Source organism: Natator depressus, chromosome 1 (assembly GCF_965152275.1).
Source record: "Natator depressus isolate rNatDep1 chromosome 1, rNatDep2.hap1, whole genome shotgun sequence".
NCBI lineage: Eukaryota > Metazoa > Chordata > Testudines > Cheloniidae > Natator > Natator depressus.
Genome location: NC_134234.1, coordinates 188,161,627 through 188,189,035, shown reverse-complemented (window position 1 = coordinate 188,189,035; position 27,409 = coordinate 188,161,627). Strand labels below are relative to the sequence as shown.

Below are 27,409 nucleotides of genomic sequence, written 5' to 3'. Positions count from 1 at the left end.
ATGTACAAGATTATACAGTACAAAGTTGATCAATAAGCTCAGCACAAAATCAGAATGACAGGTCTGGAGCATAGCTTTTGCCTTCTTGAATTTATCACTATATAAATATTTGCCAGTGTTAGCGAAATGTGTGGGATGCATGTGAAAGTGGTGTGTCTGGTGTTTCTGTTTTGGGGGATGGGAAAAGTGGAAGCAGGGACAAAAGGAACTGGAAGTTAGATGAAGACCTCTATTGCATTCAGTTTGTGCATTCAGCATGCTGCAGATGATAACCTGGCTGCTACTGCTTAATACTGTGCTTTTCAACACCTCACTCCCCTTTGGAAGAATTCCCACTTCCCCCCCAGATGGATACTATTAGCTGATTTGGTTGCTATTTTTACGTCTAAATTGCAGACTCTCTCCTGCTCTGTAATTTGTTTGTTCATTCTAACTTGGGAATAGTGTTCTATAAATGAATGCTATGTACACTAATGGTTAGGATGGGGAAAACTTCAAACATGTCATTTTTATTTGTATTGAGGTAAAGAGGCCAACTCAGACAGCATATCCACACATGCAGATATCAAACATGTGTCTGAAAGGAATGCAGCTGAGCCGCTTGGACATGCAATCAAGTTAACTCCTCAGCTGTGAGGTGTAGGTTAAAGCGAGCGTGTTATAACCACAGGCCGTTTTACCTAGTGATAGCCATAAAATCATAAAATGCACTGGAAAATCCAATGTGCTAGGGGTGAGTAGCTTATCCTCCCCCACATATCTGTCATACCTGTATGCTTCCCTTGTTTATGTCTTGCCCTGAAACTCCATTTCTTTAAATAATAATACCTAGCTTGGGTGGGTTGCAACCAGGCTAGTTGCTGGTGTCCCCTGTGGCCAGTTTCTAGTGTGATTAAGGGGATAAAATGAACAGCTCCCAGAGGTAAAAGACCTGGGATTTTGCTGATGGACTTGAAGCTCAGGAGATCAGGTGAGACATTGTGGTCCTTGTGGGCCGAGGTTGCCATCATTCTGCACTCTCTGCCCCCTCCTTGTATGAAGCTATGATGTTTCATACTCAAGTGTGGTAATTGCTGGCTACTGAGAATTTTTTAATGGCAACCATGGTAGGTACCATCTGAAATAAGTGGAGTGCTATGCTCATCATTAGTCTGATAGAAGTGAGTTTGTGAAGAATGGCAGTTGGAGCTGGGCAGGAGACCGCCGGGACCTAAATGCTTAGTCAGGATGATTGGTGGATTTGCTTTGCTGTCAAGCACTCTGACACAGATGCCACAGCTCCCTGGAGCCCAAGCTACGGAAGAGGGACAGCAGATGTTTCCTCCTTGGCCTGGTGGATCAACACTTTATGGCAAGGGAGCAGATGCTGCAAGCGTCTGAGTACAGACCTGGTCCTTATGCTGCAATGATGCCAGCAGAGTTAATACTGGAGTAGCATGGGAAAGTGTCCTACCGTGGTGGACGAAATAAGGCAGCCCTTCCCAGAAACCCACTACACCTACTTTTGTGTAGATTAAAAAAATAATAGCATGTAACCTCTACGGTTTGATTGGAAATGTGTACTCACCAGAGGTGCCTTCCCCGGCATCATGCTCCGCTGCCAGCTGGTCCTGTGAGGGGGTGGGTTCCAGGATTAAAAACAGTACTTGGCTGTCAGAGAGAATGGATCCTCCACTTGCCTGTCTTGCACTCTCCTCCTCCTCTTCCTCATCAACAATGTCCTCCTTGTTGTTGCTCGAGGTCGCCTGGGGCTCCTGGGAGGTATCTATGGAGTGTTTTGGGGTAGTGGTGGGGTCGCCACCAAGAATAGCATGCGGCTTCTCATAAAAGTGGCATGTCTGTGGGGCAGAACCAAAATGACTGTTTGCCTCCCTTGTCTTCTGGTACGCTTGTCGAAGTTCCTTTATTTTCACGTGGTGCTTCTGCATGTCCCTGGTGTAGCCCTTCTCACCCATGCCCCAGGCGATCTTGGCATAGATGTCAATATTTCTTCTGCTGGATCGGAGCTCTGCCTGCACAGACTGTTCTCCCCACACAGCAATAAGATCCACCACTTCCTGTGTACTCCATGCTGGAGCGCGTTTGCAACCTTGAGTCTCCATGATCAGCTGTGCTGGTGAGCTCTTCATGCTGATCAAACAGGAAATAAAAATTCAAAAGTTCCCAAGGCTTTACTAGGGGAGCAGCTATTTCCTGTGTACCTGGCTGACGTGCTGTGGAGTTGAAAGCGCTCTCCAGAGTGGTCACAGCGGAGCACTGTGGGATACCTCCTGGAGGCCAATTCATTCGAATTACACAATGCAGTGTCTACACTATCCCCATGTCGACCCATAGATGTTGAATCAAGTGCTATGCCTCTCACAGAGGTGGAGTGCAGAAGTCACCGTTACAGGCCACTTAGGTCAGCGGAAAGGACTTGGTAGCGTAAACACATACAATATTAGTTCAACTTAACGCGGTTTATTTAATCCTAAATTTGTAGTGTAGACCAGGCCTTAGAAAAAATGAAATAAGTCAGAATGTAATTTTCTTTAAAAATGGGTATGTAATTGTCACGGAAGTACTTTTGTTTTCACAGACTGGAGAATAACTCATTCACTATGGAATAACACTATTTCGAAAATATATTTATATCCTTATAATGATGTATTGTTTTTGTCTATTTCTGAGATCATACATCCGTCTTTTCCCACCCCTTTTTTCCCCTGTGTGGTACCTTTAAAAAAGTTTTAATTGCTTTATTTTCTTAGTAATGGCCATAATTAAATAGCAAGTCATGAAGGATGCCAAAATTAATACAGATAGCTCTACTTAACAGATTTATAGATAATTTCACGGTTTCCCCCCCTCCTAATCCCATTCCTCTCCTTTCTCTGAGCACCAATGCCCACACCATCTGGTCCAGAGAACAGTGACAACCCTTCAGGCTTAAAAACAGAAGAACCCTACAACATAACTGCCTAGGTTACAGTGGTTACAGTGGTTATTTCTTTTTGAAAGTCACATCGTACTGAGATGTTAAAACTCCCTTGTATATAGAATGAGATTTCTTCCTTTTGTCATTGTCAATAGTTTTTATATTTAAAACAAAAATCCCTAATTGTAAATGATAAATATTAGAGATGCATGGATCCCTGTTGTTGCGTATTAATATGTCTCATTGACTGGTGCTAATGTTAAGACTGACAATGACTCTTTGTCACTAATGTGTGTTGGCTCATCTGTCCTGGTTCACGTTAATAAATAAATGTGTAGTTTGTGGAGCCATCTGATCAGTTATTTCACTTGACTAGAGTCTACAAGTAAAACTTGCTTTTGTTTTTGCAAAATAGCAGTATCAGGGAATAATGGGCTTTATTGGATCTATTTTAGAGCTTAAAAAAAACCTCATTTAATTAACTAGATACTTTACATTTCAAAGATATTCCAAAATAAAATCTGCACTCTTCTACAGAAGGTTAAAAGAAAAAGGATAACCCTGATGATAGCTATCCAGTGGCAGTCATCTTTAAGAAGTTTTCTTGAAGTTAAAGCACCGTGGTTTAAAAATATCTAATATTTTACTTAATATAATTCTGGAAAATACTCCATTAGTGCAAGATGATTTGGAGAATCAATCTGATCAGAAGGCAGAAAGGGTAAAGCCCTTAGTCAGCATTTATTATTTATTTTTGTATGCTGAGAAAAGTATATATGGGAAAATGTAAGCTTTTAATCAAAGATTTAAATATTCACATCTCACCTATGTAGTTAGATGCATTGACACAAATTTCAGGCATATGAGGGGAGAACCTTGCATTGTATGCTGCAGATAGAACAGCTCAATATCCTCCCTCTTCTCCCTTCCTCCCAGCTCTCTCGCTGTAATGATTTGGACAGAGATCCATCCATTGCTTAGTTTTGCCAATTGTTTTAAAAGTTCTACCTCCTCTGTACTTACAATGTTTTAATATAAACAAGCTGATCCTTTCATCTCTTCCGTAGTAAACCGTCTGACCACCTGAACAAATCAACCACTTCACGAGGCCCCCAAATAAACACATCTTTTAGTAGAGAGTAACTGTGGTTAAAGGGACAGAGGCAAATGAAACTCATTCTTCTTCATTTTGTCTTCTTTTATAGTTAATCTGCTGGATTCAAAAGCAATTCAAGGGGAGCTGGGCTGGATCTCCTACCCATCACATGGGGTGAGTTCACTAGACTGTGAAATGGGAAAGTGCTGCTACAGATCAATGTGCTATTTAACTATTGTTTCCTCTTCAGACAACGCTATGCTGGGGCCCCTTGGAGCTTCAAAAATAGTCTATTCTAAATTTGAAATTAGGATTTGTGCTGTATTAGTATGTTACCTTTTCATTAGAACATACATCATACTGCATGTAATCCCCATGGTGAGGTCACCCTTAATGAGAAGAATTAAAGGGGTGGGGCTTCCCCATTTTATGCAAAGTGTCTTTAAATCTTCCTCCATGTATGATATACATTTCTAATATGTAGTGTGGAACTATTCTTCTTAGTGATGCTTTTAGATGAAACTAGAAGTGACATGGAAATGTGTAGACCAATTTTCAGTAGATGTCACAAATGTCTATTTTATTGTTTTTTGTTTTGGGTTTTTTTTTGCTGACTTGTGGTAAAGGTGCTGTTCTCTCTGTAATAAAAGTTAGGCAAATATCTGGATACATTTCTTGTGTGTTTTCTTGTACATTTTCTAATATTGTCTAGAACAAATTCAACTGGATCTCTTATTTGTAACTCTGAAATTGTCTAGTGTTAGGATTCTTATACTTCTAGCTTTTAAACTTTTTGAAGCAAAAGAGACACGTATAAATTCTGTTTGTTTGAGTTATTTTAAATACTTGATTTATGGCTTACCAAACATTTACCTCTTTATTTGTTATCACAATTACTGAAGGAGCGGTCAGCCATTTGATAGCTGAAACTTTATGATTTCCCAGTAGGTAAAAGAAACTCCAGTACTCCTGTTTCACAGTGGAGGATGGTTCACTTGAGTACATTTTTAAAAAGATTCTTTGCACAGTCAATTTTAAAATCCCAAGTAATGAAGCTTTCTCACTGTCCAATGGGAAAGTAACCCACAGCTTAATATATGTCTTAGTCAGAAAGATTCCCCCTTATATTCAGTCTAAATATTCCTTTCTTTATTTAGTTCCATTATGCCTCATAGTGTCATGCTCCTGGGTACCATACTAAATTATTCCTCTCCATTCTTGGTGTTCACCCCATCCCTTCCCAACTGTAAATTAGAAGAACAGTGTACAAAAAAGAGCCATTTGGAAATCTAATACTCTTTTTATTGCTGTTTGAGTAATTGAATGTGACAGTAAAGCACCTGGGGCCAAATTCTCTCCTTGGATTTGGTGGAGTCTTTACTTGGCGTTGCACACATGCATCTGAGAGCTCTGTTTGGCACACGGCAGATGAAACAGTGCAATATGTTTTAATTGGGGCAGAGCTCTGTGTTCCTTTTCCTTCCAGATTATTGGTAGTTTTGGTTATAAAAATGTTACTTAAATAGCCATTTTGCTTCTTGCTCATGGAGATATTAGACTATAGATTGAAGGTACTTCCATCTCCTATTTTACTATGGGTGCTCCATATTATCCATACTTCAGGGATCACTCATCTTTATCTGAATGCATCCGATGAAGTGAGCTGTAGCTCACGAAAGCTTATGCTCAAATAAATTTGTTAGTCTCTAAGGTGCCACAAGTACTCCTTTTCTTTTTGCAAATACAGACTAACACGGCTGCTACTCTGAAAACTGTCATCTTTATCTGCCTTTCTTCCTGCCACACCTTGAGTTTGACCGAATGCCCAATCTTCTAGAGTATCCAAAGCATCACTATCCTGTGATTCATCAGCTTGTTTGGAGGAGGCAGTGGTATGATTTGAGTCAGGATTCTGGCATGTCCGAAGGTGTAAGATGACTCACATGACTAACATGGGAGTGAGAAGTTATTAGTGTGTGAAGTCTCAGATTTCAAGGTTCTGTTGGGCAGTTAAAATATTAATAAAAAAATCTTGACAAAACTGCTCATTTGTCAACTTTATTCTGCGCATCTGTTTTGTTTTATGGATGTTCCCTGTCATCACTCAGCGTTCTCTGTGGGAGCCACTGGGCACTGAGCACTCCTAAAAAGCAGGCCAGTGGCCACTTCTTTAGATATCTAAATGGGAACTGCTGAGTGCTGAGCTAGAAAATCTGCCCTAGGCCTCCCTATAAATAATGCAGCGTTAATTGTACTTCAGTGTGTGGTGTTCTGCACTTTCCCGTATCTGAATTTGTTTGAAATCCGTTGAATTATGACATGGTACATACATAAATGAAATGATGGGTACACAGAATAGTTAGTTTTCAAACCATCAGTATTGGCAGGAGACTTTTTTTTAAATCAGATTTTTCATTTCCCAGGATGATCCATTTTTAACTGCTCAGTATAATGAGTTTTCAATAGGATCTGCTCAGTGCTGAATGCTTCTGAAAACCTGGCCAATACATTTAGATGCCTAGATGGTAGTGTACTATTTTAAAAATCTGCTGCCAATTGTGTGTTCTGATCATCATGTCAAAATCTGGCCCCTGGTCTTAATGCAAGCCTGGGAATTGTGAACGCCACAGTTCTGCTTCTAGTTCTGTGAGTGACTCCTTCAGTAGCTTTGGGCAAGTCGTCTTAGTCTACTTCTCCATCTGTACATTGGAAATAGCAACACTTGTTTCTCTCCCTCACAGGACAGAATTAGTTAATGTTTATGAAGTGCTCTGCGAATAGCCAGTGTCCTGGAAATGCTAAATAGTATTGTTTGTATGATCACAATGCCTTAAAATAATAGTTTAAAATGTTTATACAAAGAAAATCTCTGTGTGTCCAGACGGGACCATGAATAAGTGTTTGGATTATACTATTCCTCTTCCTACCCATCCCACTCCAGAATGAAAAGTTTCCAATGGTTATTGTCAGACTGTTCAATAAGCAACTTTTGGTGAGTTGGTGTACAGGACAGAACTTCCCAGCTATTTCCTAGCTCATCAGTTTCTAGTCTCCATTTTGTATTTTTTTTTCCAAAGCCTCATTTGGTTCTTTTGGCAGCCGCTCTGCTCTACTCCGCTTCTCTATTGATCTCCCTGCAGCTGTGCCTCTCCTGCCTTGGAGGCCTAAAGCAACAAGAGGCAAAGCAGCTGGCAGAGGAATGATACAGGGCATCATGACGGCTGTAAGAAAAACAGACTTGCTAGATTACTCTACCAGGACTCTCATATCCCATAGAGCAATTTTTTTAGCCTTTGCAAGTCAGTGTTGGTTTGGGTAAGTCTGCCTAAGCTTTTCCTGTATGTACGGTTCCTACCTACCATAGTATCCCTGGGGAACAAAACTGTACAATACACATAGAATTGTACTGATGTGCTTCTAAAATAATGGGATTCTTAGGTTGAAGTCACAGAATAGTAAATTCACTTATATCTCTTATCTTGGTGTGATTGTGGTACAGAACCAGGCCCCAAACTGTATTCCTTTACATGCTGTGATATTTTAAGCTTAAAATTTTAAATATAAATTTTAAAAAATAGAAATAGAAAAAGAAAGTAGTATGAACTGTGCCATAAAAGTGATGTAATAATAGGAAAGTTAAATGGGAGTGGAAACGTGAAACATCCTTTTCATAGTCCTTTATTTATACTGGTTTAATTAAACCCTGTAAATACAGCAGCATCTGTCTTCCAGTTAACAAAAATATGAACTTAAACTTCAGTGGAAAAAACATTATAATAAAGATGTCACATTGTACTGAAGCATTGCTAATAGCGAGGTAGTGATTTACAAGGTAAAGCTAATAGAGCCTACACTTGAGGCTGTGATTCACAAATGAGGATGCTGGTATTGTGCCAGCTCTTTTCCAAGATCCAGCAGTATTCCCATCAGAAGCCATAAATGTCAAGATGCTGAGGAGGGTTACTTATATAAATAACCCCCCATCCAGTGATTTATCAAAAGGTATCTAATAGAGATTTTTCAGGTTAATCATTTTACCCGATTCTAGAAAATGACTCGAAGTGATTGTCATGCTCAGTATTCTGTGGTACATCTCATTCTAAAATCTGATTTTACTTGGGGTTATATAACAGAAGCGTTGAGAAATTCCTGAATATTTATGTTAAGATTTATAGCTCATTGGTATTCAGAGATCTGTGTGTCCCACATAACTCCCTGATGGCAGTGTTTTAGACCCCGGTTAATAATATGGCCCTGTAAGACCGTGATCATTCCTTGAGCCATCCCCCACGCCCCGTAATCTTGGCATCAGTGACACCGATCTGGTCAAACTCATTCAGACCAGTTCAAGATAAAACCCTGGCCCATCCAGACGGCAAAGCAACTGCTTTGAAAAATAGAATAGCTGGGTTTGCTTATATCTGAATGTGATTGACAGCAGCCACAAAGCCTGTATCCTGTGCTGCCACCACTAGCACCTGCCTATGCAACCTTTTTGTACTGTCAGTCAAATACCCGTTCCATGTCTATAGATTTCATTGAACGGGGAAGAAGGAAGAGCTGCTTAGTCTTTACAAAGTATATTATTGATATGCTGATTAAGCATCACGCAACTGATCATTAACTGCAATTCACGTAAATTACAGCAGCACAGATGTGGGGGGTTGGGAAGATAAAAAAGCAAGTGACTTTTAATAATATACAATACAAACGTGATGGATAATTCATGCAGGACAAAAAGAGGAGAGTCCAAATCCCGTTCTGCATATTCATGTGAGTGGTCATATTGGTTTCAGGGTGATTTTTTGCATAAATAAGCTGACTAGGATTTGGCCCTAGGTTAGTGTTCTTTGGTTTGGTAAAAATTAATCTCAGATACCTTCATGTACCCGCCTCATGACATGACATGAATATAAAAGGTACTAGATGTACTACAGTATCATTAGGGCATGGCCTAATCTTTAAATGTGACCATTAATGTTTTTTGGCTGTGAAAATGTATTAGTTTTCTCTATGGTTCACAGAAAAAAAAAAGATAAAACCAGTTCTTGTATTTTCTTTCTGTTACTAACCATAGAAAATAAGCACTCCTTGCAGATATGGTTAATATGCCTTACCTATTTGTGCAGACATTTGTCTTGCATATAATCACCGTTAATAAATTATGGCCAAAATTTTCAAACTTCGGGTGCCTGAAGTAAGGCACTTAAATCTATAGGTAGCATTTATGATCCCTGAGTACCTGCAGCTTCACGCAGACTTTACTGGGAGCTGTGGTTGCCAGGACCGGCTCTAGGCACTAGCAAAGCAAGCACGTTCTTGGGGAGGCACAATTCCAGGGGTGGCATTCTGGTCACCCTTTTTTGGGGGGTGGGGGTGGGGCTTGAGCAGTTGCACTCTCGGAGCTTGGGGCAGCAAAAAACCTAGAGCCGGCCCTGGTGGTTGTTCAATACTGCTGAAATTCAGGGGACTTACTGAGGTCCCTAATTATAGATTAGGGGACTTACTATAGACACTTGAACATTTTGGCTTGTGTGCCCATTTATCCCTTGCCCTCGCACTCATGGGCATTTGGAAGAGAGAACTTACAGATCCCAATTAGGGAGCCTGTGGCAGGGAGAGAAGAACAGCATTTCCCACTCCTGCAAAATGTGGGTTGCCCAATTAGGGCTAGATCCTGCACCACTACAATCAGTGAGAGCTTTTCCATGGACTTGAATGGGAGCAGGATCAACCCTTAATGAGAATGAGGAAAATGGCTTATTTCAGATTTTTCAAAAGGCTGAAAATAGTCTGTCATATTGGAATCTGGTCCCACATTCCTTTGTTCTGTGTCTCTCAGGAATTTATATGGACCGCCCCCATCATTGTCATCTTGGCACGCCTCACAATCTGTGATGAACTTATCCTCACAACACCCTGATGAGGGAGAGAAGGGCTAGTATTCCATCTTACAGATGGGGAAACGAGTCACAAAGAAGCTAACTGAGTTGCCAAGGTCACATTAGAAATCTAGGGTGCAGCAGAGACTTGAACCCAGGTTTTCCAAGTCCTGGGCAAATGCCGTTACTTCAGGGAGGTTAAAGAATAAACTAACAGGCTCCCAACAGGAAAAATATTCAAAGACACAAATTCAGCGCTGGGTCCTTTATTCATGCTCGTAGTTCTGTTCTCTTCACTGACTTAGACCCATGAAGTCCCACTGAGGCCCTGATTCATGAAAGCCCTTGAGCATGTGCTTAACTCTACCCTTGTTCAGCATTGACTCTATCCACTGATTTCAGTGGGACTTTTTTAAACACATGCTTCAAATTAAGCACATGCTTAATCAAGTTTTGCTGAAGTTGGGCCAGAATAAGGAAGGGCTGTGTGTGCTTTTCCTGAGACCTTTTCCTTTTAAAGGGATGCTGTAAAAAGACTCCCCGCCCCCCCTTTCCTCTTGGGAAAAAACAATATTTCCATCACACCAGAATGCTAACTTTGAAATGACAGCCCCCAGCTAAACTTGTTCTGTTTCCTGTCTTTAGCTGACATACTTGGCACATGACACCATCTTCAATTTCTGGTCTTTTTCATGGGATTTGAGAGAGAGAGAGAGGAAGAAGAATCTGTGTAAAATATCCCTTTGGTTGTCATTCCTGACTAGATGTGGAGGAAGGAGATCTTTGTGGTTGTATTTGCCTTTCGCAAAAGAAGTCCTTGGTGGGTGGTTTGATCAATTGGTAAAAAGCCAATTGATCAAACAACCCACAGGGAAGAGACATCCACCAAGATACATTTTTCTTCCAATATTGGCATCAAAGAAGCAGAGTACTCTAGCCACTGTGAGATCCTTGGTGCCCAAGGGAGTCCTGAGGGCTTGGATACAGCATGGATCCAGATTGGGTCCTTGTCTTTGATAGCAGTCTCTCAGATGAAAAAGGACAAGCTTCATCTGCATTTTTTATTTATTTATTTTCATATTGCAATGTAAATATTTATTATATTAATTATGAAAAAGCTATTGCAGAGATGGGTCATTTCACAGCAGATCAAGGATTGGGGGAACAGGTGATTGTGTGAAAACCTTTAGAACTATCATATGATCCCATGGAGGAGATTAATTTTAGTCTTCTAGGTCTAAGTTGCTAGGCATTTAAAGTTGACTGATTCCTTGGTCTCAGATTCACTCTTTGGCCTTGGACAAGTAACTTATCCTCTCACTTTTTCCCCTGTGTGAAAAGGAGATAGTACTTACACAACTCATCTGCGTCTTGTGTGCTTTTTTTATGAAACATTAGTAAAGTACTTCAAAAATTAAGTAACTAATCATGAATGCTAAATATTGTGTATGACAAAAAATTAAAATAGAAAATATCTACTTTATTGTTAAATATTTAAGCCTACTTCAGAATGGAAACAGGATGTGTTTTACTGTCTAAAATAGTGTGTCTGCTTATTCTCTAGAGGTTATTGAGCTCTTATTAAAAATTATGCATTTGTTTTTTAGGTTCTCAATGTTATGCATGAATTCTGGTTTCCTAACAATTGTATACATTGTATTCTGTCATTTTAGCTTTCAATGGTTGTGGATGATATCTGAAATGCAGACAGAGTATTTTGACAACTGGTTGTCAGAAAAAAACCATCTGGGATTCTGTCTTTGTGAATCACACACTATAACTGTTCCTTCATATGTTGAATAGTTGATTGAGGGAAATCAACTTTTTTGACATATGTGTTCTATGATTCTTGGTCACTTGGAAATGTGCTGTTTGGGATGTATCTTAAATATAGCATTTTCACCTTTGGGCTGATCTTCTGATTAAATTTGAGAATAGTGTTACAATTCATACCCGACATATTTTTTCTTCATTTCCTTGAAACTATGTATAAATGTGTGTGTAAAGTCTCATTCCTTTGGATTGAGACTTCATTTTCAATATTAAGGCAGATTTTAGTGTTTCTCACCCTTAAAGTGAAGAATTTTGCTTTGTATTTCCATGAAGCTTTTAAAATTTCTCTCAGTATTTTAAACTAAAATGTCATTCATTTAAATTGTCACAGCCATGAGTCAGATTGTGAAGATGAAATTTTTGAGTCAGTGTTTTCTTCATTTTATTAAATGATAGCTGAAGTCAGAGTCATGTCTGTACTGTAAACTCTTCCTCTTCAAGGCTACTATACTTTGGAGCTTTAACCGTAGGATATGCAATACAATTTTTTTTAAATTGTTTGAATTCTGATGCGTAAGCCTAATGGCAGTATCACTCTTTATCAGATATATGTTCGCAGCTTCTGTTGAAGTGAATGGAAACCATGCACGTACATTCAAGGACAGACTTCTTGTGTACATTAGTCAGCTTTGATGCTTTTTGACCAGTATATTAACTTCAGTTGCTAAAACCAGTTTTTAGAATAAAAAGTCCAAGCCAAGGTTTACAAGTTAGAAAACGACATCATCATCATTTTTAGCTGGAGCTGAATGAAAAAGAGAAGGTGGGGAAATAATTTGAAAACATTTTGACATTCATATAGATTTGTGAATTATTTTTCCAGTGCTATGGAGTGAGTGAATATTAATGAAAAACCTCTCATTAAAATGTTTGAAAAACTGCCAAATTCATTATATAAACTATTGGACTGCTTAGTATATTCTAATCTTAATCTGTGTTCCTTTGATTATTAAACTGACTGATTTACAAATTCAATCTGATTTAGGAATGTTTGTATCTTGCCACATTTTTTGATAACTCTTTGTGGAGTAATAGAAAATTCATTTTTATTCCAATTCAAATTTGCTCTTTCCCACAGCAATGATCTCCTATTATTATTTTCCTTTTGGACATTAGCCTTTTCAGTTCATTACCACGCTGCTTCAAATTATTTGCTGCATTTCTATTTTAAAAAAAGAATATTACACAAACAAAAAAGCAGATAAGCATAGAGGAAGTGCAATTCCCTTATTTAGTTTTGGGGGGAAATATTGAAAGTCCATCCTATTTCATTAGTTATGCAATCAATCATTCTGCTATTTGTATAATAGGTTGTTGCAGGTTGGGTATCATTTTTCTCTGGTTTCAAGAAATGCAAGTTTCAACTTCCATTCCAAGGCCTAAATAAAGATTTTATTTGGAACTAGGATTGTACACATTCCAGAGTCCCATTTTTCCTTTGAACTTCAAAGGTTAGAAAGTGTATAATTTCCTTTGTGGGCAGGAATTTTATTTGTGTCAGTCTGTCAGGATAAATTCAGACCATTTGTGGTAAGTTATCAGAAAAGAGATGACCATTGAATGTTTTTCTCTTTCTAAAGGAATGTTTTACCTTTACTTTTCTAATGTCTCCAATTCTCTGTTGTGCAGAATTTATTTGCATAAAATATAATAACTAAATACTAAAGATGATTGGGAAAGAAAAAGAAAAACATGGTGTGTCATATAGTGTCTTAAATGTGAAGAGTAGATCATATTTGTGACAGGACTACTCTGAGAAAGATTAGGGAAAAATAAATGTTTTCTAACAAGTTGAGCCACAAAACTGATGGCTATAATTTCTACTAAAAATCCCTTGTAAATTTTTTTCTCTTGATAATGTTGCTGTTACTGCCTCATAACTTTTACCATCTAATTTGTTTGTCTGTGGCTAATTAATCTAATTTTCTAAAATGTCAATAATATCTTTAAAATTAAATGTCTCTCCACAAACAAGTAATCCAGTCACTTGTGAGGACTAGTTTGCATATGTCATAGCTGACTTGTGACAAAAATCAAAGATTACTTTCTAAAGGAACACTTGGAGGTAAAGGAATAAATGGAATAATTTATTATTGGAGGTGATGTACTGGCAAATAATGGAATTGATAATACAGCCTTCTGGGCCTGAGCCAAGTAGGCATTATCTCTGCTTCGGCTTCTGTGTCTGTCAGGCAATGCTCCTTGATAAGGACTCAATGACAATCCCCATTAACAATCTATTTGACAATGCAGCCATTCCCTTCTACCTTCACAGATACTATTTTCCTCCCTGTTGCAGTCCAGTCCTGCCTATTAATTGATGTGGGCTTCTGTAAAAACATTAACTTGTTTTACAAAATGCGGGACTGTAAAGTTCATCTTGTACATGTAGGTAGCGTCATATTTTACAAATGCTCTGGAGTCAGATTGGCTGAGGACAAGGGAATAGCACTTTATGAACTGCAGGAGCAGTTAGCTCAGTCTGCTCGGGCTTCTGACAACGTCTCGTTCAGTCTGGCAATATCGCATTTGCCCACTTCCTCATGGAGTCTAATTTTGAAGCTGGCAAGTGAAGTATTTTTAGCTGAAGCCCCTCGGTGGGTTATCAGCATCAGGAATTGAAACCCTGGACTTCTGGGTCACAAACAATGAGCCTATCCGGCCTGAGTTTAAAGACTGAAATCTGTTAGCTCAGTAGCAGGCTCATCAACCTCTGCTGGCCAGCCTCCAGAGGAGACAAAGCCATGCTCTGTAAGTGTGGGTTACGATATTTTAGGAGTTCAGCTGCTTGTCCCCGGCAATAGTTGCTCTATTAGCAGAACCTCCTTCTCCCTTTCCTCTAGGCCTGGACCCTAGGGCTCCTCTGTGCCTCCAGTCACTCATACTGCTTCATCCTCTTGTTAAGCCCAGCAGGCAGCCAAAGACATCCATCTCCACCAGTGTCAATCAGCTCTTCCTCCTTTGCTTCCACTTTCCTCTCTGCCACCCTTCCCTCCTCTGCTATACCCCTAGCAGTCCCTATCCTACCTAGCCTCACAGGAGGGTGGGATCTCTGTTTCCCGAGTCCTGCTCCTCATGCACTGTGCCACTCTGAAGCAGGGATTGAAAGTAGCAGTGGCTTGTGCTGAGTTTGGGAAATGCTCAGAATGGAATCTGAGCAGATGACCACAAAGAAGTGACGATATTCATCAGATATATGGGGAGGTGAGAAATGTCTCGTGAGTTTGTGGGGGGAGAGGTATGGTGAGCATGTGCAGATAAGGAACTTCATTAACAACAAAGTCAGACATTTCATCTGGCTATTGGATTGGATAATAATCTGGCTGTTGGATTGGATAATTTCATCCAGTAGCTATTGGATAATTTCATCCAATAGCCATTTCATCTGGCTATTGCATTGGATAATAATCTGGCTATTGGCCTGGATAATAATTGGGATAGGATGCTTTTATTAGGAGTATTGCAGGGCTGTTCCAGTCAACAGTCACTCCCATGCTACCATTACACTGTCTCATTTGCATAGCTACTCCCATATTGTTGACTTGATACTTACCCTTATGGTGTATACAGATACTTCCAGGGTTGTCTGGGTTTTTTTGAGGGGGGTGGAGGGAGCTGAGAGGGAGAAAAAGTGTAAAACCTGTTTAGCTGGACATATCATTTCTCAGATATCAACTTGCGTTCATATTACCGCTTTTCATCCCAAAGGATCCAAAACACTCTACAAACCATATATATTTGAAGCACTTAGGCCTCTCCTAAAATGCAGTTGCCTATGGGTAGCGTGTTGCAGATATTGGAGGGCGAGGCGGGGGGGGGGGGGGGAAACATGCAGCAACACTAAACAGATCAGTACAGGAACTGAAAAAGAAGAATGTGTCTAATTGCAAGGAAATATTAACATGAAAAAGCGAAATAAGTTATAAATTTTGAATTTGGATGTTACCAGATTTCAGAGAACCTGCAGCCAGACCATTTTATACTGTGATCCCATCAGATCTCACCGGCTAAACATGGTTGATCTGAATCGATACTTGGTTGGGAGATGTTGATTGAATATTTGGGAGCTGCAGGAAGTTGATGTAATGATTTAGTAGGTGGCAATATTGTAGAAGTGTATCAAACCAGTCCTACACGGTTTTTAATGGACAGTGTCATGCTGGAGGAATACAGGTAAAACTGATCTAACCATGTTCGAGTGGACATGGTGGTATTCTTCACTCTTTGCCCTGAAGTTGGTTAGACTTGCCATGTTCTCTTAAGCAGCTGCTATGTTTTAGCCCCAGAGGCAGAGATGTATTGGGTCTGGGCGAAGTAATACTGATAAGTGGTTTACAGTATATTTCCAACTATCCAAATAGCCGGGGGGGGGCATTGATTTTATTTGGATAATCAGGAGTTCATACACTCGAGAATTAGGAACCATTCAGCAGTGGGGTGGCCTCCCCTGCAGACCTCCCCTCCTCCTCCTTCTCTTCCTCCTCACTGGGGGTCTCTGCTCTGCCTTGCCAGGACTGCAGCCTCCCACACAACACCTTGCGCCTGCTGGGATCAGGTGTCACCAGCACTGCAGCAGGGCAGAGAGCCCCCTGCAGCCCCACTGTCATGGCCCCGCTCCTTCCCGCTCATGACAGCAGGGCTGCAGAGGGCTCCCTGCCCTGCAGCAGGAGTCCTCGCTGTACTGGCTGGGGGACTCTGCTCTATGATCTGAACCTATTTGTCCATCCAAATCCTTTCATTGTCCCCCAGCATGAGCTATGTGCTGCAGAACAGTGATGCACAAACTTTTCGAGTCACGCAGCCCCCTTACTATTAATGGATCTGTCTGTGCCCCCCTCCATCACTGCGCAGCCAAGGCTTCCTTGGCAGTGGTGCTTGGGCTGGGAGCAGAACTGGGGATGGGGGAGGAACTGGGGCAAGAGGTGAAGCAGAGCCTGGAGGTATAGCTAGTCTGGGGACAGAACTGGGCTGGACGTGTGACGCTCCCTCCCTGGCCCCTATGGGGGCTGGCTTGAGCCTGGAGGCAGAACAGGCCTGGGGGCTGAACGGGGTTTGAGGAGGAGTGAGGCTTGGGGCAGAGCAGAGCTGGATGTGTAGTGCTCCCTCCCTGCTCCCTAAGGGGGCTGGCCCGGACCCTTCTGTGCACCTTCCTACCCCGAACGTTTGCGCTCCACAGTTTGGGAAGCCCTGCTTTAGAGGGCTTGTATCTCATGCTGGGATTTGGATAATATGGAGGTTGGATAATAGGGTTTCAGATAAATGGGAGTACGTTGTGTATTTCAATTTATGCTCAAAAGGCATCCTTTGGAATGAAAGGTGTTATACAAGTGCAGGTTATTTGTATTATTTATATTCACTGTTCTTAGTCTGTGACTGAACTACCATTAAGCACAAAGTGAGGTGCATGGTGAGGTCAAAGGCAGTATGCATGATATGTAGATACTGTCTTACAACACATAGCACAGTGATAAAATCTGTGAGTTTTGCTGTACTACGCTACATGATATTTGGTCCTTTCATCAATATGTTAGTTTCCCTGCCTAATAGCCATTGATGCCACTCAGACTGGAGCTACATTTTCCAGCTGTTGAAAGAGTTGATTTTCATACACCCCAAAAGGAAATAGAGATGCAGAATGATCATCAGCTGCTGGTTAGTCTGTGTACACATGTACTGACACACTACCCTACGGTGTGATTGGTGAGCTGAGCGCACAACTCATTGGGCAAGTAGAGGCAGTTGATTCAATTCTTCCTCAAATGACTGAGAATGGATTTTATTTAGACTCCAAGGAAGAAGTTTGGAACAGCTCTGCATATGATCTTTGATTTTAAAACAAAATAATAAATTAAAACCAAAATAAACATTTAACGTACAGGATATACATGCTAATCGGATGAATGCATCAGATTTGTAGATTCCAAATATCAGCCACATTACATCTCATGTAGAAAAGGGAAATACTTATCTTTGCTGTTGAGGAATCTTTTCTTGCCCCTTAGCCATTCCTTTCTGCTATAATGCCAGTGTACAAGCTCTATAATAAAATTAGCTTTTAACCAGCACTCTACCTGTGTTCAGGTCTGTCCAGGTTTAAGTGTTGTTGCTTTGAATTTTCAGTAGTGGCTTTGTGTGCCTTAATTTTTGAGACCTACTTACTTAATTGCTGCTAACAAGTATTGGTGATTCTGGGAGTTCTGTAGCTGAGGCTACAACATTTAAATTAGAACCTATTTATCACTCACAATAGTCTGAAATTACTCCTTGCTGCTGAAATTTCTCTTGTGTGGGTGACACAGATGATCTAGCCTGGTCTTGCTAGGTTTTGATGACGTGTCCATTACCATGTTAGCTTCCATGGGGGACTGACATGCAGAGAACCCCAGCTGGGGTTGCAGAAGGGATCCAAGAAGTGGGATGGATCTGGAGCGTAGCTGCTCTGGCGTTGTCTCCTGATGAAAGTTTCAACACAGAAATTACCTTCAAGCAGCATTCACTTCCATTGTACCCCACCTGTAGTTGCGGTTACTCAACAATGCGAGGACTTGACCAACAGCAGTTTGGTTCCTGAAGGAATGCAGATTTTATGGGAAAAAGGGGACAACAGAACACTATGGATCAGGCCCTCCTTGCAGAGGTTTTTACCTCACAGGTTTAAGGCTCCACTTCTCTTGAGCTCCTGGAAAATTAAGAACCCATGTCCCCTACTCACTCTCTGCCCACAAAATGACCCTTTATCAGATGAGGCAATTGGCTAGAAACTGGAAAGTTTCCTAGACCCTTTTCCTCCTCCCATGAATATCTCCAAGGTAGATCGTGATCTAAGTCATGGTCTCTGCCCAAAAGTGTGGGGGGGAGGGTTTCCTGAGATGAAGGGTGTGGGTTTTTTATTTAAAAAAAAAAGGAACTAACTTTTGAATTGTGTGTTTGGAAAAATAAACCTATTTCTTGGTGTAAAGAAGAGGACCACATGTATTTACATTTGTCTTACACAAATCAAAAACAGTTGAACGCTGAAATGCGGCAAGGCAATAGACTTCACTGAAGAATATGTTCATGATGTTGTTTGAATGAGAAATGTTAGAAATTAACAACCAAATTTGAGAGAACTGAATATTGGATACAGGGTACATGCAAGTGGAAGCTGAAACTAAGTTGTTGGGATACTCGTATGGTTAAGAGAAGCTGGATTTGACACTAATTTGGGAGCTCAAATGCACAGAAATCCAGTGAGCATGTATTCTTTTCATTGCCTATTAACTGTAGTGTTAGGCCTGAACCAAAACCCCTAATCTGAAAATCTTAAACTTTGCAGGGTTTGGGATGTCCCCAACATAAGCAGTCATTAAAACTCAAGACATCTCATCCCTCAATGCCCCAGATACCACATGTCAACACCTTCAAGGACACCCAGGCTCTGTCAGTCCTCTCCTGTTCTTGTAATCACGACAGCCACCCCAGCCCTTGCTCTTCCCAGCAGGGACCCCCACAGCCTCCTTGCCTGGGGAGTATCCCTCACTCCTCCTGGCCCTCTCACGGTCCCTCTGAGTCCAGCTCTCCAAGCTCTGAAGATGTCAGTGGGTAAGATCCTCTGCTGTTCCCCTTCCTTCAGCCCTCTCCAGCCGTTGGCTCAGAGCCAGCAGGCATCTCTCTCTGCTGCTATTTTTGCCTTCAGACCCCTCCAGCCCTCTGGCCTTGGCTCTGACTTGGGAACGCCAGCCAGCAAACCCATCTTGCAGCTCTCCTGCATTCAGTCTTTTCCCAGGAACCACCGTCTCTTTCTTTGTGGGACCTTCTCCAGTACAGTCCCCTGTAGTTCTGTCTTTGGCAATTCTCACCTGCCTCTGACTGACTCAGGCAGCTCACTTTCCTTGTTCCTCCAGTCTGTGCTCTCCCAACTCACTGGGTGTCTCCATGTCTCTGATTTTCCCCATGTTCTTTATCACCCCCAGGTGTGGCCCCACCTTCCTAATTGGCCATATGGCAACCCTTGCCCTGGAACTGGATCTACTTCATTCACTGGAGCATCCACCCCGTGACAAATGAAACCTACAGGACGAGCAACATGGCTAAGCTCATGTTGCTGCTGAAACTTGAGCTTTTGCATTTCCTGATATTTTTGTGGCTCCGCTGTGAACCCTTACTGTTGCATTAATATTTGTGTTGCATTTATTGCTATTTATCCGTGAAGGTAATTTAATTTCACTATGAAACCTGTAATAATGCACAGACTGCAGAGCATTTGTGGAAATATGCTGTAGCCTGAAGGAATGTTTTGTGGAGGAGCTGAACTCTACCCCTCCTGCTGGCACTGTAATTCAGTGGCATCTATTCAGGAGTAAATGATTTTCAAATGAGAACATTCTCTGACCATGAAAACATCTACAGGGGTGAACATTAGCAGAATTTATATCATCGTATTGTTTGGATTGGGAGGGGCAAGGGGCAGTGAGAGGCAGCTCACAAAATGAATGTACAGCCCATTTGCAAACCTACCCACTACGACACTATCAGCCGGCATGGACCATCTGAATCTTTGTCCTGAATATTAGTCTATTATATGCAAAAAGAGCTCCTCACATAAACTGGTAACCTGAGGGGGTGAGCTTACTTGAGATGTCACTATGATACAAATGTTACCGGCTATTAAAGAAATGAGGGTGTGTGGGAAGAGAGGACAATAACTAAGGCAACGATTTTGCACAGTTGTATAATTGCAATTGTCATCCTGATGTAGAAAAAGATAGGATAAAAATACTGTTTTCCCCTGTAATTATAGCAGAGGGTAGAATGCAAGCCACCCCAATTATCTCTGTTTCTCAAACGTTGGCAGATTTATTTTAACTTTTTTCAATGCATGTTGATACATGGAAAGCTGGGAGAAATTTGGGGAGAAGAAAACATGGGGATAGAAAATGAATATGATGGGAGTGCTATCCATGGGGCTTTTGGGGAAATACTAAGGCTATTTCTACATGAGGAGTGCTTTATCAGTATAGGAATACTACATAGTTATAGGAATGCTATACTAGCAAAGTGCTCCTTGTGTAGATGCAGCTACCCTGGCAAAACTGCACTTTATACTGGTACTTGTATCAACACTGAATCATGGAGCTTCAGCTGCTGTTTATGAGCAGTGCCAGTGCAGTTTCTGGTTTTACTAGGCAGAGGGCAGCACTGAAACCATAGGGCTAAATCATATATTTGGTCAGAACAGTTAATAACACGGATGCACATAAATTGTTGAAATTTGTGTGGTTCACTGTATTTGAGCCTGGAACACTGGTGACTGAGACCTGCATACAGACAATGAAGTCTCATGCGTCCGAGAGTCACTTTCAACCCGAGGAGACTGACAAGTGGCAGGGATCTATTTTGAAGTTGTACAAGGAACAAAAGGGTTCGGTTATGATCAAATAGCATAATCTCTATTTTTAAAAATGAATATGAAGAATGGCAGGATCATAGAAGAGGGACCAGTGTGGTACATGATAATAGCTAAAAGTGTACCGCTGGGTTCTTTTTGAGTAGTTTGCATAGTAATATCATTGGGGAGCATCTGCCAGTGTGTTTTATGTTGCATGTAACATTTGTGTTTAATTGTGTCTGACATGTTTTGAAGTAATTTTTAAAAACCACATGTATTATAACTGGTACATACAGAGCTATTTACAAACATTGGTCAAACGTGATGTGTGTTTGTTTAACCTAGTTTAGTAGTTGAGTTGAAGGCATTGCAATGAATGAATGTAAACAAGTTTGGCATGCCAAGTTGCAGGGCATTTTGTGTAGGAGGTCAGTTCATTTAGTGAATGGGGCCTGGTTTTCATCTGTCTAGTTATTCCTCATTTATAAGACCTGGTTTTAGATATACAGGATCAGACTTTCCTTTTGAGTTCTTTTGTAAAACAGAGTAGTGGGCTTTTTCTTTTCTTTTTTTTTTAAGCTAACTTTTACTCACCCCTTTACATGTTTTAAATTCTCAGGGATAGTAAGATTTACCCAGCCAGCAATGACTTAGGAAACAGTTGTGCAACAACCTACCCATAATTTGTGAGCTTCCTGCAATCAGAAGAAGAAACAAATGTGGTCACTCTGTTCAACTTGAGCTAGTCTCCTTTCTTGATGAGGGTAAATTTCCTCCTTGAAATGTATAACAATAGAACACAATCTTACACAAACAGGACTACTATTTCCTTGACCAGTGAACACCTCTGACCCAGTTCTGTGGCCACTTTGCATAGCACATAAGGCTAAATCCTATTGACTTCACTGAGAGAATTCATTCACTAAAGACTGAGCACCAGGACACGACCTCCTCCAATAAAACCACTGGGAGGGGGTGAAAAGTAGGGAATTTTTCCTCTGCTGCTGTACTGTGGACTGTGTTTTCCCCCTGTGCAGAGTAAGCTGTGGTTCTGTTCTCCAGCCCCAGGAATACTGGAGGAAATGTGGGAGGTCAGGACCATCCTCACAATTGCCCTGTACCTCATCCCTGACTTTAGGATCCTAGTAATCCTCCCCATTGCAATGCAGCTTCAGTTAAGGCCTCACTTCGCTGCAGCTCCCCTCAAAGTCCCTTTAAGATGGGTTGTCAACTATGAAGGGGTGTTGTGTGTGCATGTACTGTACACACACTCACACTCCTACGTGGATTGATCTGAGTGTGAACACAACTGTTTTAGTGTTATATCCTGTCATAATTTTTATACCTCACATTGACTTCAGGGGTATTCCTTATCTGGAGCAGTGGCACACAGCCTATGGTCCATTGGCAGTACATCTGTTTGTTTTAAATTTTTAAAACATGAACATTGGCCTTAGCACATATACCTTTGAAAACTCAACTGTGTTTGTGCACCTAAGGCATTTAGGTGCTTTTTAAAAATCCCACCTGATGTGGCTTTACACCAGGGTGATGAGCAGCCTAGAAACACCTCAGATATGTAGGCACGGTAAGAGAGCACACTTGAACAAATAGTTTATGAACATTGCAACAGAACAACAAAGTCAGCAACATCAGCTCTTACTGACAGAACAAAATGAACTAGAAGCAAAACATTAGGGAAAAAATAAAGGCAAAAGACACCATTGCTTCTAATTAGATGTGAGGTGAGAAGCAGAGAATTTTCAGTTCAGACAAGCATCAAAAGTTATCAAATTTTTACTGTGGAGTTTTCTGTCAATAGACTCCTTGCGGCTAATGTAACACGGAAGCTCCAGATTGTTGGGCAATTTGCACTGGTCTTTGCCCTAGGGCCTAGCAGAGAAGCTGCTGCTGGATCTCGGGTACAGTACTGGAGAAGATACTACTGAAAACATTGAGATGGGAAACATGACGAGCAATTATCTAAACTGGCAGAAAAAGCTATAAATAGTAGAAATGGGAGTGAATTAAGCAAAATTACATGGAGTGACTCTCAAGGGAAACTTTCCTGACTCTGATGTTTAATAGGATGTAGAATATTTCTCACGGGAGTGATGGAAGCTGCATCATTCAGGGCAAATAAAATAGACTGGACAAAGAAAGTATAATGTTAAATTACTTTGCCTTTCAACTAAGCTGGATTTACATTGGTGTAACTTAGTGTGGAACGTGACCCATTGCAAGATACATTCATGCACTAAGTAGGACAAGGATGGGCTGGATAACCAAATGGGGGTTTTTCATCTCTGTTGTCTTGGTTTAGTAGTACTCATAACCTGGACTCTTTTGTAAATGTGACAAAAGTGAAGTGAAAATAAAAAGTATTAAACTTCAACAGAGCACATTTTGGAACACGATGGGAAGTTGGAGTGAAATCCAAAGGGATAAAGTCATGGAGAGGAAATAAGTGCCCAGAGATAAGTTATTGGTCTCAAATGGCTGTAAATGCATTTGCTGTGAAAAGAGAGAATGAACACGGAAGTGTAATAAGCAATCAATGATGAATGGAGTAAGCAACATATAAGATTACAGGATGGTTAACGACCATATAAAATTGATAGTAAAGGAAGTGTGCAAAAAGGTCAAAATAAAGAATAAGAAGGTATTAAATTACTTGAGGAATAAGTGGTCCATGTAGGAAGTGGTGTAGCCTCTTAGAAGCAAGTGGGATAATTTAATGACCATAAATATTGCTTAATTCAAAGTGAGTTAACGATTTGCTTGAATGACCACAGTTCTTTGGCCAGGAAGATTACAGAAACATGTATACCTTTATAATGCATTTCTCCAGAGATAAAAAGTAGTAGTGAAAACAAGATTGCATTGGAGTAACTGATCATGGACCAGTTCAATATTAATCAGCTTCATCACTGAGCACCATTCATCCTGTATGCTGAAAGAAGTGGGGTTATTGCAGAAAAGATAGTAGATAATGTAATAAAAGTCTATAATAAATCTTGCGCAGTCAGGGACATAGTTAAGGCTTTGCAGTTGCAAAGAAGAAAAGTCAGCAAAAAAGTGGAAAAAATAAAGAGAGGTGGGAAAGAAAAAAATGACAAAAGACAGGACAGAGAAGAGTGAACAGTCAGTGAAGAGAGAGAGAGGTAAGAAGATGGTGGCCACTGTCAAGGGTACAGTATGAAAGGGTGTGCATCTTCCAGTTGTACCCTGTGGGAGAAAAGGTGAAGAACCACTGTAGTGAACACTTTCAAGCCTCAGAAAACACACAGGTCTCATTATTTGCATATGTGTTTAAAGACTGATCGGAGATTAGGAAGGAATAAACTTTGCCCATAGTTTGCTATGGCAGTAGTGTAGAATTCATGTGGCATCACACCCTTCTGCATGGAAAAGGTAGTGGCAATATGGGTTATTTCCCCTAGATTTCACAGAGGGCTCTCCATGGGTCTGGGGATGCACACACGAGGATGTGAGTGAAGGGGCAGGAGTAGTGCATTGTTCCCCACTGGCCCTCCAGAAATTCCTCCAGAAATCTTTGTTAAATGCTTTTGTTGGGGGAAAAAAACCCAAAAAAGTCTTTCTTACCAGCTCAAATTTCTAATTAAAGTTGTTGGGTTTTTAAAAAAAAACATTAATTTAAAAAACATGCCATTTGTACTGTTCCAGGTAAAATATGTGTCTGTGTTTTTACAGCTTCAGAAAATAAGGATTTGTTGTATCTGTAGGTAAAATTTGTTCCTCAGTTGTTTGGGGGGAGTGGGGAATTGCTACCTATGTAGTATTCTAGCTACCTACTTTGGGGGTGCTTCCTTTGCTGCCTTTAATCTTCTGTGTTCTTATCCATGATTTTAAGAGGTATTTTAGCAGGTTAAATGAATGCAAAGAAGACATCCTGGTTTCAACTGTACAATATAAAAAATTACATACTAGATGCTTTTATTAATCTACATTTTCCTAAGCATAATAAAAGCTTCCCCTGTAGTTTTCCCTTACAAGGTTACTAATGCACACACATTTTATATTCTCTTGCTCTCTTTTGCATGATGCTGATGTAGCTGAAACTATAGGCACTTGATTTTTAAAGTCACATGCTGCTAATTCTGTGTGCATTTTTCAGTATATGAACATGTACACTTTCTTCCTGGCCTTCAATAATGTATTTGTTATCTATAAGCTGTATAAATTGACAGTTTCCGCAAGTTTGCAATGAGTTTGTTTAATGAATTAATTTTTGGTGAGTTTGTCATATGATTTTACAACCCGAGAGTTTTTGTTTTTGCTATGCTGAGGATGAAACTCAAAATAAAAGTAGTAAATTTTGTTCATGTACCTGCATTGTGTATGGCTTTATAAAGTGTCACAGGAGTTTACTATTCTAAAGACATACCCTGTGTCCCACTGTCAAATGTGTTGTCATGAGACCGAAATGAAAGCATGAGTCTCTGTCTTAGAAGGAAAAACTTCGTGCTGTCTCTGTTTAAGCATGAGTTTTTCAAGTTGTGGTGATAGATTTCTGAGGCCCAAGAGTTTTGTACAAAACTTTAGCTGTTTGCATTTCTGCATTCAAATCTCAGAGTAGCTGAGTTTTTCCTTTTTCCAGGACTTCTGTGAAAGGTTCAGCTCAGAGCCAGCACTTGGAACTTGATAATTTCAAGGATGTTGAAAAAGGAAAACCATAACATTCATGCTATACTTTTAAAAATGAAAAGTTTCTGGCCCTTTTCCTTGAGAAGATGGCTTTGAAAACTTCTTATAAACTGATTAAAGGAACAAGCAGCTGCTCTCCACTTCTGCAGCATTTGGCTGGATGTGGGGAGTTCATGGCCTTCCCCTTCATGTACATCCCCAAACTTAACTGATTCATCTTACCTAATTGGTATATCCCAAAAATCATCTCACTGCCCTTCCCAGAATCGTCAGGCTGGTCCTGTGCATAAGATGATGACAATGGGAGCTACAGAACAGTTACACTTGGACAAAGAATGGAGGACAGTAAAACTTGCTTTGCAAACCTGCCCAAATTACTTTACCAGGCTCTGGTAGTCATGACTTCTTACAACTTCTGCCATATCATTAAAATGCAGAAGAAAAGAAAATTATGGGCACTAACTAATAATGGATGTTATCTATTGGACCAACTTCTGTTGGTGAGAGAGACAAGCTTTTGAGCTACACAGGGCTCTTCTTCAGATCTGGGTGTCAGAGCTGTGTGTGGCTCCAAAGCTTGTCTCTCTCACCAACAGAAGTTGGACCAATAAAAGATAGTACCTCATCCACCTTGTGTCTCTAATAGCCTGGGACTGACACAGCTGCAACTATACTACATACATTTTCTGAGATATACAGTAGTGGTGATAGGTGCAACATCAAGGGAACCCCTTCTCCAGGAACGCTTTCTGCAGTGACTGCCTAGTCTCTACTAAATCTCCCCAGTGCATAGCTTCCTTTAAAAAAGAAATACTTATTTCTGGGACTAGCCCCTGAAATTTGGCAGTCCTCAATAAGTCACTTTGTAACTGGCAGGAGCATTCTTCTTCTCTTGCAGCAGCTAAGTGTCATGAGTTTTCCCTTTCTTACTGCTGAGGAGACAGCACATTCTTGCACTTTCTAATTCCACTGTAACTGCATTTACCTCTCTCCCCATCCCCTTCCCTGAGTTTAGTTTATCTGCTGCCCCAAATAACCAAACTGTAGTACCTTTGTAGTACCTCAACTGCTTGTAAGTGCACTTCTCGCCCCTTTGTCGCCACCTTGAGGGCAACTCCCACTTAGGGGTCGGACCACTAGCTATCCCAGAACCCTCCATCTAAACTGCAGATTTACGCTGCAAGCCCTCCTGCAATTCACTGTGATCACCTTAGCAAGTCTGAGTTTAGTTCAGCACCTGCAGTTCTGTTGTCTCAGGGACAACGACATTGACAGCGTTAACCAGTCAGCTGTCATAAAGCAAAGGAGTATTCACTCAGCATACAAGCATTGGAGAAAACATATCTTGAAAACAATAAAGAGCTTGTGTGCAAGTTTTAGGCCCCGCCTGTGCTACATTGGCTTTTCTGTCCATGTGGGTAATCCAAGTCCGTGAGAGGTGTTAGCTAGGTTGACAGAACGATCCTTCCATCAACCTAACTGCGTCTACATCAGGAGTTAGGTCAATCAAACTACTGTGCCTAAGGCACAGAATTTTTCCCATGCCTGAACCATGTAGCTAGGACAACCTAAGTTTCAGGTCTAGATCAGGAGTTAGCTTACCAAGCAGTCATCCATTTTACCCATGGAAATACCGATTGGACCCA

General features: G+C 40.7%; 1 protein-coding gene across 4 annotated transcripts in view; it reads left to right on the top strand.

Annotated features, from left to right (window-relative positions):
- LOC141999275 (ephrin type-A receptor 3) overlaps nt 1-27,409 on the top strand; it is a 303,677-nt gene that overhangs the window by 16,793 nt on the left and 259,475 nt on the right. For all 4 annotated transcript variants that reach the window (XM_074972523.1, XM_074972542.1, XM_074972515.1 and 1 more), the window contains exon 2: nt 4,123-4,187. In XM_074972523.1, coding sequence (XP_074828624.1) covers nt 4,123-4,187 — 65 coding nt within the window. The remainder of the gene's footprint in view (nt 1-4,122; nt 4,188-27,409) is intronic.